We start from the raw sequence: 11,677 nt of genomic DNA, 5'->3' as shown, positions 1-11,677 counted from the left end.
ACCAATAAACATGTATTCATTAGCTATAATCTATTCGATTGGCAGCCCAATTCAATTGAAATGACGTGGAATACCATGTTGATTCAGCCAATGTGTGCCCAGTGGGTCATAGTTCTGGTAAAAACGTGGCTTATCATTGATAGATTTTTTATTTTTTATTAAATATCACTTGTGGTAGCAGCTGATTTTTCCCGACTGAGCTGATATGACCGCTGTTCCAACAATCTTCTTGGGATTAGATTCCCCTCACACCACCAACAGATATAAAAGATAAAATACACCTCTCTTGGTTTTATTCAGTTTATTTTCAAAATGGAGTGAACCAATCAGATTCACATATCCAGTCCATCAAGTAATAATTTAATACGGTTTTCATCACATTTGCTGACACGGGACGTCACATCGTTGTTCATTGCGTAACAATACCGGTCCGTGTAACATTGGCCAACATAGCAGCCAGGATCAGGACGGTTGGAGAAACAGCTACAGCAAGTTACTCACTAAATGCATCTTACAGTACAATGACTTCAATAAGTTACAGAACATAGTACAGTATAAATAAAGACCAAAACATCCTCTACATATACAGTACTTTGATGCCAATGCCAATGCTGTCCATTGATATTGTTCACAGTTTATTTGCAGAAATTTAAATCATTGAAATAACTCAGTGACAGTTACATTGTCAACCACCAACCCCACAAGTGCAGGGGTAGCAGAGCTTAGTGACTGGAAATCAAAGGTTTTTCGGCCTTTCATTTCTCGAGGTACACAGGTTGTTTTCAGTCACAATAGCGGTAGGGTCCATTCAACAACAACAGTGCATTCAACTCACATAGGTTGAAACATGCCAACAGTCATCATGTGGTCACAGAGTTATCGTGGCCTGCAGGGCATCCTGGTTGAGTGACACCAACAATCTAAGGTTGTCTAAACACTCTTGGTAGAGAGCATGAGTCTGGTCTCCCTCTCTACACTCCTGGGTCAGAGGAGCATGAGTCTGGTCTCCCTCTCTACACTCCTGGGTCAGAGGAGCATGAGTCTGGTCTCCCTCTCTACACTCCTGGGCCAGAGGAGCATGAGTCTGGTCTCCCTCTCTGTACTCCTGGGTCAGAGGAGCATGAGTCTGGTCTCCCTCTCTACACTCCTGGGTCAGAGGAGCATGAGTCTGGTCTCCCTCTCTACACTCCTGGGTCAGAGGAGCATGAGTCTGGTCTCTCTCACTGTACTCCTGGGTCAGAGGAGCATGAGTCTGGTCTCCCTCAATGTACTCCTGGGCCAGAGGAGTATGAGTCTGGTGGTCTCCCTCTCTACACTCCTGGGCCAGAGGAGCATGAGTCTGGTCTCCCTCAACCAGGGTAGACGTGTTCCCAGATGGAGAAGGGTCATCCATTGACTGGGTGGAGTCATTCACAGATAGGAGGTGACCAACAACTGAAAGAGAGGAGTCATTGTCAATACAGGTGTGATTACTAGTCTCAGATAAGGTTGGGTGGTAATGGTCGTTCTCTGAGTGGGCAGGATCACTCAGGGATTGGTCCATTGGCTCTTCCTCAGGGTTGATCCTCAGCAGCTGATTGGCTGGCTCCTCTAGGCCCTGGCTGGTTCTCAGCAGTTGATTGGCTAGAGCCAGAGCACAGCGGGCGGTCAGGGAAGGTGTGTACTTATTGAAGGCGTAGTCGGCCAGAGTGAGCTCACACACCCTAAGAGCAAATCTGCTGCCCCTCTTTCGCCTCTTCACTTCCTCATCCTTATCCCCAGGCAGCCTATGGCTAACGTTGCTGACTCCGTCCACGCCCATATGCCGGCCAGCCAGGCTGTGATTGGTGTAGAAGTCCAGGAAGAAGGCTATGGTTGGTGCAGCCAGGCGGAAGTTGAGGCGGAGCAGGATGAGACATTCCAGGTTACACAGCTGTTCTCTGGAGAACGCATCACAACACAGAGACAGGAGCTGGCTGATCCGAGGAGAAAACACCTCCACCTGAATAGAACAGAAAATATTAAAAAGGGGAAGAGAGAGAGAGAGAGAGAGAGAGAGAGAGAGAGAGAGAGAGAGAGAGAGAGAGAGAGAGAGAGAGAGAGAGAGAGAAAGAGAAAGAGGGAGAAAGAGAGAGAGAGAGAGAGAGAGAGAGAGAGAGAGAGAGAGAGAGAGAGAGAAAGAGGGAGAAAGAGAGAGAGAGATGGAAGAGAGAGAGAGAGAAAGAGAGAGAGAAAGAGAGAGAGAGAGAGAGACAGAGAGAGAGAGACAGAGAGACAGAGAGAGAGAGAGAGAAAGAGAACAAGTCACACACCATGACAAAACGTTATATCCATCAAATCTACACATTTGTGTTGGTTCACCAGAAAATATTGTTTATGGGTACCTTTCGTGTGTGTAAAATCTTACTGTTCTCAGATTTTTTATTAATAGATTTTAGGTGTGTATTTTCTATTTATTTTTTGCAAAACGCTATATATCCATTGTTTAGCTGGAATGGCATGTTCGTATTCTGTATATTTGACTGTGATATGTGGTTGTCTCTGGACAAGAGCATATGCTAAATGAGTAAAAATGAGTAAATATTTTACAAACAGATGTAGCGGGGTGCGTAATTGGCGGCAGAGAAGTCAGCCGCAGGAGAGTAGAACTGGGTGATAACCGGGGATTTATTAAACCGACGGCATCCAGAACAGCAAGATAAATCGGCACAAAAATAACCCGTCGAGCGCTCACGGGGAACGTGCACTACAATAAACAACCCCTCACAAAGACATGGGGGGCCACAGAGGGTTAAATACACAACAAGTAAATGAGGGAATTGAAACCAGGTGTGAGGAAAAACAAGACAAAACAAATGGAAAATGAAAAGTGGATCGATGATGGCTAGAAGACCGGCTGACCGCCGAGCGACGCCCGAACAAGGAGAGGATCCGACTTCGGCGGAAGTCGTGACAACAGAGCTCATATTACTGTATTGACTCATTAAAAAAAAATGTATAAATATTGATGTCACAAATGTATAATAAAGTTTTGCAAAAAAAAACTAAAACATGATCACCATCAAGTGATTTCAAACAAATCACATGTCTGTCATTGAACAACCCCATGCCATGATTAGATAGTAAAAAAAACACAACATTCTCTCTCATAAGCTTTTTTAAACAATAAAAGCTAATTTACCCTAATCTCTGAAAATGACTATATACCACTTTGGAAATAAACTTTAAATATACAGAGTATCTCTAAAACATCATTCATCTTACTCTCAGAGCATCAAAATGGATTGATTGACTGACTCCCTCCCTGAATAGTCAACATATCTATCGTACACACCTGTTTACAGGCGAGCAGCAGGGCGGTGACCCCCAGCAGCTGGAAGCAGTCAGCAGCCACGGGGGTGGAAGCCAGGAAGCGATCCATGATGTTGACGGCCAGGCTGCAACACTCAAAGGACAGACGCAGGTATCTGTGTACGGGGATGAGCCAGCTGACTAGCTTACATCGTGACTCGGCTGTCACCTGAAAAATGCACACAAATAGAAGTCAGTTAGACAATCACAATTGGCAGTTCATAAAACATACCTAGACTGGTGGCAAGTACAATTCTGTATTTCATATTACTGTAGATCTACTGTAATATAAATACGTTATCAAATAAAGTACTGTGTTTTTTATTTTATTTAACCTTTATTTAACTAGGCAAGTCAGTTAAGAACAAATTCTTATTTTCACTGACGGCCTAGGAACAGTGGGTTAACTTCCTTATTCAGGGTTAACTGCCTTGTGGTAATGACACACAGTACATTACCGTAAAATTGACTGTATTATACTGTAAAAAAAAAGTAAATGCTACAGTAATCGGAATGAATGGATGAAGGAATAAATTAAATTCATTTGAGGGGAGGGGTTAGTATTTCACAGTATTTTACTGTAATTACAAGGGATTGGTGCAAGCAGGTTGGCTTCTAGGTGTTTACACATTACAGCATAATAAATCACTTGCAATTATAGAGACTTCCAAAATGGCAGCGACTACAGGGCAAAACAGACCAAAAGCACATAGCAAAATGCTCAACAACTTAATGTTTAAGACTAGCTGACACTCCATTCTGTCCCTTATACAAATTGATGGGGCACTATAACCACATATGAGATAAATTGGTACATTATTCTCACTCACTGTGTGCAACAAATATAGCCTCTTACAAGGCAGGCCTCAAACTATGTTAATGAGCCAGAAACAACAATACCATGCGCCCACTAGTGGTCAAAAGGGTTTTGGCTCTCCAAATATATGGTACTGTACTGTATTCTGTGGGGTAAAATTACAGTACCATTCGAAATACATACATTTTCCCAGAATGCACCATCATTTACAGTAAAATGTTTCCTTTTTTTATTTTTTTTTACTGTTGATAATACCTAAAATTACCATACAAATGACAGTTTTCCGTTAAAGTGTAGAACTAAATTACTGTAATACATGTCATAAATTGCGGTCATAGGGCTAAATGAGAACTGATTAAATATTGGCAGGTCTATTATCAAACCTGGGTTGAGATAAGCCGAAGACAAATGTCAATTTCTCACAAAACTAACAATAAAGTATTATTCTATTTTTATGCTATCTTGAAAAAAGGAGAATAAGGACACATATGGAAAATCTATTTCAATACTCCCAACTCACGAGGAAAATTGATGGAGGGGGAAACAAACAAACAAGGAAATATACATTTTTTCAACAACCAAGATGGCTTGTGTATCTGGAACGAGCTGTTGCATGAACCTGTTGATTCCATACCTGCGGTTGTCGAGACAGACAGTTGACTGGATGAAACTGCGGCTCTTTGAGTTTCTGTATCTGATAACCAATCTCGCCGTAGTGTTGATACCAATTAGACAACAGTCTGTTGTTGGAATTCCCCGGTGCCAATGCGTCTTCAACTGTTACCGGACACTGATTTTTCCGAACCGGTGATGGGGTCGGGGTTGGAGATAGAAAGTCCTCATCGAAACCAGAGTCTGACAGTTTAGAAATTATGTTTTGCTTTCTGACCCTCTCCGCCCGCGGTCTCCGCACAGGGGTGCACGAAGTCTCCTCGCTTTGGTCTCCGTGTGTTGATACATTCTCTCTTGATGGAGATTGAGAACCGCTGTTCATTTTCCTCCGTTTGCACATTCTGTTCGAGGTTTCGCCAGTTTGCGTCAATGACACCATTTTATCCATCTGTGTCCAAGCTCTGTAACTAGGCTAAAATGTCACCTATTTTGCAAATCTATCCGATACCTCTCTCTGGTGACTGCATTGATATCGCAGTGTTCACTTGTCATTGGTCGGCTGAGGAGTTCCCTGTAATGACGTGTTTTCCCGGTGTGTCCACGCGCTCAAACACCTCTCCAACTGCGAGCTTTTGTGCGCCTTGTGGGGGTTGCCATAGGAACGGATGCTGAGTGTGTTTGTTGCCCCCATGAGGTCTGAGCGGCTGGGCGAGTGGCGCGCAAGGCCCGGGTAAATGGACCTCCTCAGGGTCGTCAGACTAATAACTCAGTTGTGTAAACATAGTTGATGCTACGGATTTACTCGGGTTCTTCAAGGCACCTACTTCAATTTACACATGAATGACTATATGGGCCTAAACTGTATGACATTTTCTTCACACTTGTCATTTCATGTCCAGCAGGTTTGTCTTAGAAGAACCATTACAGTTGAAGCAAACCAAGCTCTTCAGGTGGAGGGAAAGATGTCTTTCGTTAGCATCTAGCTCAGAGATGGGTAATTCTGATGGGGTGGGGGACCACAAAAAAACAATCTGAACTCATCAGGAGGGGCCACAGTGGCTGATGGTGTGTGTACCCACATCTTTACCCACATATGCAAATCAGAGCCACCCACATTGAGAGGATTTTTTTTTTAGCAGCCCCACTGAGTTAATTTCCTGCAATTTAAAAAAATAAAAAAATCCATGGGGCATAGAGAACGTTTTGCAGTTTTAAAGCAATTTTGCTACAATTCTACACGTTTTGCATTGGGCAGAGAGAATATTTGGCAATTTTATAACACATTTCATGGAATTCTACTCATTTTGCCATAGGGTGGAGAGAAAAGTTTGCATATTATATCTGATCCAACTATTATTGTTGCTTAAACATATTGTCCATCAGTGGTAATTTTAGCATGTAAATCTTGGTGTGGCAAAATAAAAAATTTACAATGTAAAAAACAACAAAGCCACAACACTAAACAATACATTAATTGCACTATAACGGTGGCAAACGGTGCCCACAAACTGTTAGGGCCTACATAAAGCTGTCCCAACAGCAGAGTCCCAACACCTTACCAGTGCTATTGTACACCTGGCTTTCAGTGGAATGTACAGCGACAGAATTCAGAACATGGGCCATTCTTACAGTGTTCTCCCTGTACACCAAGTCAGAACTGTAGAATAAATAAAGGGGGCATATAAGCAGACAATGAAAGCTCTTACAATATTCAATGATTACATTTCTCTAAAACAGGTTATAGGCTACATGTGCACCACCAAGTCAGAACAGTAACATGAGGCAAAATTAAGAGGGGAAAATAGACCAAATTATTAGTGTGAGGCACATGGGCTACTAATAGCTTACTACACAACATACACTTAGTATTAATGTTACAGTCTTAGCTACAGTAGACATATCACCCTGGCATATTACATAATTTATGCAGTAGCATACAATACATTTTTGGACTCACCTTGTTGTGCTGTGCTCAGGAAAGTGGCACGGCGGTCCTTCGTAGTAACATTTTGTCATCAAACTTTGTCATCAAAGTCTGGCATTCTCTGGATTTATGGTGCTTTTAAGACAACAGGGAACTCCCGGTTGACAATTCCGAGTTGGATGAAAGTTCAAAACGTATTTCCGCAGTCGTAGCTCGTTTTTCCCGAGTTCCCAGTTGTGTTGAACTCACAGTTAGCCACTAATTCCTTCCAAACAACTCATTGTTGAATTTGCGATTTCTAACTTGTTGTGTAATGTTTATGTCCAATGGCCGATGAGCATCGTTACGTTTTATCTATAATTTCTCTTCATAATTTCTCTTCGTATGACAAGGATTGGAAAGGATTTGCCAGTAGATTATTGACTTGATTCATGATGATGACTGCTAGCTTGGTAGCTAAGATTTAGAAAATATGATGTTGACATGATCAGTCCAATCAAAGCTACGGTAAATATAACCTGATTTGATGTCATTTTATCTGTGGCCAATGACCTTTAGCCTTCTTGGATGGGCACTTCAAATGTAACTCTATGGCAGCACCCAAGGGGCTAGACTTGGTGGTGACGTAGTGTCCCCATGAGTGACAAGACTGGCTTGCCCCACCACCACAGAAAGCACTGAGCTAGGCTGAAACACCTGCATATTGGAGCTGCCTTACTTAAGAAAACAAAAAAGAGGCCATGTTTGTATGTGGCTTTATTAACTCAATACTATATATATTTGTTTTACATTGTTTGCAAACTGATATGTGAAACGTATTAATGTCAAAATAACAGGTCGACACTGTTTAATATTTTGCTTTTATTCTTTATTTTAGCTTTATTGAACTAGTCAGTTAAGAACAAATTCTTATTTACAATGATGGCCTACAATCGGCCAAACCCGGACGACGCTGGGCCAATTGTGCGCCCCCCTATGAGACTCCCAATCACAGCCTGGATTCGACCCAGGGTGTCTGTAGTGACGCCTCAAGCACTGAGATGCAGTGCCTTAGACCGCTGCGCCACTCGGGAGCCATGTTGTTCATTTATGTAATACTTCATACATATTGCTTTGGCAACAGTGGCAACCACCTGTTCATGCCAATAAACACTTATTAAGCTGAATTTAATTGAAAGAGTGTGAGAGAAGAGAGAGGGAGCGAGAGAGAGAGGTATAGATAGAAGAGAGAGAGATAAAAGAGAGAGAGAGAGAGCGAGAGAGATAGAAATCAAGGGAGATGGGGAGAGAGAGAGAGAGAAGGTATAGATAGATAGAAGAGAGAGAGATAGAGAGAGAGAGAGAGAGAGAGAGAGCGAGAGAGAGAGATATAAATCAAGGGAGATGGAGAGAGAGAGGGAGAGAGGGAGAGAGAGAGAGAGATATAAATCAAGGGAGATGGAGAGAGGGAGAGAGAGAGAGAGAGACAGAGAGAGAGAGAGAGAGAGAGAGAGAGAGAGACAGAGAGAGAGAGAGAGAGAGAGAGAGAGAGAGAGAGAGAGAGAGAGAGAGAGAGAGAGAGAGAGAGAGAGAAGGTGACAGCAGTCTAGTCAACAATGTTGGCGGCTAGCTGAAAGCCTTTTCTTTATTGATATTCCCAATGTAGCCTGCAGACTGCTTGGTGATGCTAGGTGAAATGTAGCCTGCAGACTGCTTGGTGATGCTAGGTGAAATGTAGCCTGCAGACTGCTTGGTGATGCTAGGTGAAATGTAGCCTGCAGACTGCTTGGTGATGCTAGGTGAAATGTAGCCTGCAGACTGCTTGGTGATGCTAGGTGAAATGTAGCCTGCAGACTGCTTGGTGATGCTAGGTGAAATGTAGCCTGCAGACTGCTTGGTGAAGCTAGGTGAAATGTAGCCTGCAGACTGCTTGGTGATGCTAGGTGAAATGTAGCCTGCAGACTGCTTGGAGATGCTAGGTGAAATGTAGCCTGCAGACTGCTTGGTGATGCTAGGTGAAATGTAGCCTGCAGACTGCTTGGTGATGCTAGGTGAAATGTAGCCTGCAGACTGCTTGGTGATGCAAGGTGAAATGTAGCCTGCAGACTGCTTGGAGATGCTAGATGAAATGTAGCCTGCAGACTGCTTGGAGATGCTAGATGAAATGTAGCCTGCAGACTGCTTGGTGATGCTAGGTGAAATGTAGCCTGCAGACTGCTTGGTGATGCTAGGTGAAATGTAGCCTGCAGACTGCTTGGTGATGCAAGGTGAAATGTAGCCTGCAGACTGCTTGGTGATGCTAGGTGAAATGTAGCCTGCAGACTGCTTGGAGAAGCTAGGTGAAATGTAGCCTGCAGACTGCTTGGTGAAGCTATGTGAAATGTAGCCTGCAGACTGATTGGAGAAGCTAGGTGAAATGTAGCCTGCAGACTGCTTGGTGATGCTAGGTGAAATGTAGCCTGCAGACTGCTTGGAGAAGCTAGGTGAAATGTAGCCTGCAGACTGCTTGGTGATGCTAGGTGAAATGTAGCCTGCAGACTGCTTGGTGATGCTAGGTGAAATGTAGCCTGCAGACTGCTTGGTGATGCTAGGTGAAATGTAGCCTGCAGACTGCTTGGTGATGCTAGGTGAAATGTAGCCTGCAGACTGCTTTGTGATGCTAGGTGAAATGTAGCCTGCAGACTGCTTGGTGATGCTAGGTGAAATGTAGCCTGCAGACTGCTTGGTGATGCTAGGTGAAATGTAGCCTGCAGACTGCTTGGTGATGCTAGGTGAAATGTAGCCTGCAGACTGCTTGGTGATGCTAGGTGAAATGTAGCCTGCAGACTGCTTGGTGAAGCTAGGTGAAATGTAGCCTGCAGACTGCTTGGTGATGCTAGGTGAAATGTAGCCTGCAGACTGCTTGGAGATGCTAGGTGAAATGTAGCCTGCAGACTGCTTGGTGATGCTAGGTGAAATGTAGCCTGCAGACTGCTTGGTGATGCTAGGTGAAATGTAGCCTGCAGACTGCTTGGTGATGCAAGGTGAAATGTAGCCTGCAGACTGCTTGGTGATGCAAGGTGAAATGTAGCCTGCAGACTGCTTGGAGATGCTAGATGAAATGTAGCCTGCAGACTGCTTGGTGATGCTAGGTGAAATGTAGCCTGCAGACTGCTTGGTGATGCTAGGTGAAATGTAGCCTGCAGACTGCTTGGTGATGCAAGGTGAAATGTAGCCTGCAGACTGCTTGGAGATGCTAGGTGAAATGTAGCCTGCAGACTGCTTGGAGAAGCTAGGTGAAATGTAGCCTGCAGACTGCTTGGTGAAGCTATGTGAAATGTAGCCTGCAGACTGATTGGAGAAGCTAGGTGAAATGTAGCCTGCAGACTGCTTGGTGAAGCTAGGTGAAATGTAGCCTGCAGACTGCTTGGTGCTGCTTGGAGTAGCCTAGTCATGTGATCTTCCCTGATCAGCCATGGCAGAGTAGCCTAGTCATGTGATCTTCCCTGACCAGCCATGGCAGAGTAGCCTAGTCATGTGATCTTCCCTGACCAGCCATGGCAGAGTAGCCTAGTCATGTGATCTCTACTGACCAGCCATGGCAGAGTAGCCTAGTCATGTGATCTTCACTGACCAGCCATGGCAGAGTAGCCTAGTCATGTGATCTCTACTGACCAGCCATGGCAGAGTAGCCTAGTCATGTGATCTTCCCTGACCAGCCATGGCAGAGTAGCCTAGTCATGTGATCTTCACTGACCAGCCATGGCAGAGTAGCCTAGTCATGTGATCTTCACTGACCAGCCATGGCAGAGTAGCCTAGTCATGTGATCTTCACTGACCAGCCATGGCAGAGTAGCCTAGTCATGTGATCTTCACTGACCAGCCATGGCAGAGTAGCCTAGTCATGTGATCTCTACTGACCAGCCATGGCAGAGTAGCCTAGTCATGTGCTCTTCACTGACCAGCCATGGCAGAGTAGCCTAGTCATGTGATCTTCACTGACCAGCCATGACAGAGTAGCCTAGTCATGTGATCTTCACTAACCAGCCATGACAGAGTAGCCTAGTCATGTGATCTTCCCTGATCAGCCATGGCAGAGTAGCCTAGTCATGTGATCTTCCCTGACCAGCCATGGCAGAGTAGCCTAGTCATGTGATCTTCACTGACCAGCCATGGCAGAGTAGCATAGTCATGTGATCTTCACTGACCAGCCATGGCAGAGTAGCCTAGTCATGTGATCTTCCCTGATCAGCCATGGCAGAGTAGCCTAGTCATGTGATCTTCACTAACCAGCCATGGCAGAGTAGCCTAGTCATGTGATCTTCCCTGATCAGCCATGGCAGAGTAGCCTAGTCATGTGATCTTCCCTGACCAGCCATGGCAGAGTAGCCTAGTCATGTGATCTTCCCTGACCAGCCATGGCAGAGTAGCCTAGTCATGTGATCTCTACTGACCAGCCATGGCAGAGTAGCCTAGTCATGTGATCTTCACTGACCAGCCATGGCAGAGTAGCCTAGTCATGTGATCTCTACTGACCAGCCATGGCAGAGTAGCCTAGTCATGTGATCTTCCCTGACCAGCCATGGCAGAGTAGCCTAGTCATGTGATCATCACTGACCAGCCATGGCAGAGTAGCCTAGTCATGTGATCTTCACTGACCAGCCATGGCAGAGTAGCCTAGTCATGTGATCTTCACTGACCAGCCATGGCAGAGTAGCCTAGTCATGTGATCTTCACTGACCAGCCATGGCAGAGTAGCCTAGTCATGTGATCTCTACTGACCAGCCATGGCAGAGTAGCCTAGTCATGTGCTCTTCACTGACCAGCCATGGCAGAGTAGCCTAGTCATGTGATCTTCACTGACCAGCCATGACAGAGTAGCCTAGTCATGTGATCTTCACTAACCAGCCATGACAGAGTAGCCTAGTCATGTGATCTTCCCTGATCAGCCATGGCAGAGTAGCCTAGTCATGTGATCTTCCCTGACCAGCCATGACAGAGTAGCCTAGTCATGTGATCTTCCCTGACCAGCCATG

The 11,677-nt window shown here is 44.8% G+C and overlaps 1 protein-coding gene across 1 annotated transcript; it reads right to left on the bottom strand.

The window, feature by feature from the left end:
* Positions 1-868: 868 nt before the first annotated feature.
* LOC120036094 (cyclin-O) lies at positions 869-5,840 on the bottom strand. Its single transcript, XM_038982565.1, has 4 exons — positions 5,835-5,840; positions 4,782-4,841; positions 3,314-3,499; positions 869-1,981 (listed from the first exon to the last, which is right to left on the bottom strand). Exons 1-4 carry the CDS (start codon positions 5,838-5,840, stop codon positions 869-871), a joined length of 1,365 nt encoding a protein of 454 aa, XP_038838493.1.
* Between the last annotated feature and the right edge of the window lie 5,837 nt (positions 5,841-11,677).

This window comes from Salvelinus namaycush, unplaced genomic scaffold (genome assembly GCF_016432855.1).
Source record: "Salvelinus namaycush isolate Seneca unplaced genomic scaffold, SaNama_1.0 Scaffold1205, whole genome shotgun sequence".
NCBI classification, from domain to species: Eukaryota; Metazoa; Chordata; class Actinopteri; order Salmoniformes; family Salmonidae; genus Salvelinus; species Salvelinus namaycush.
Note: the sequence above shows the minus strand (reverse complement) of the source record. Positions and strands in the feature narration are given on the sequence as shown.

Bases quoted from the DNA above. Each gene is read 5' to 3' on its own strand.
- LOC120036094 (XM_038982565.1), bottom strand. The intron at 3,500-4,781 runs GTATGGAATCAA...TGCATTTTTCAG, and splicing joins GTCTGTCTCGACAACCGCAG to GTGACAGCCGAGTCACGATG. The intron at 1,982-3,313 runs GTGTGTACGATA...TGTTCTATTCAG, and splicing joins TGCTGCTCGCCTGTAAACAG to GTGGAGGTGTTTTCTCCTCG.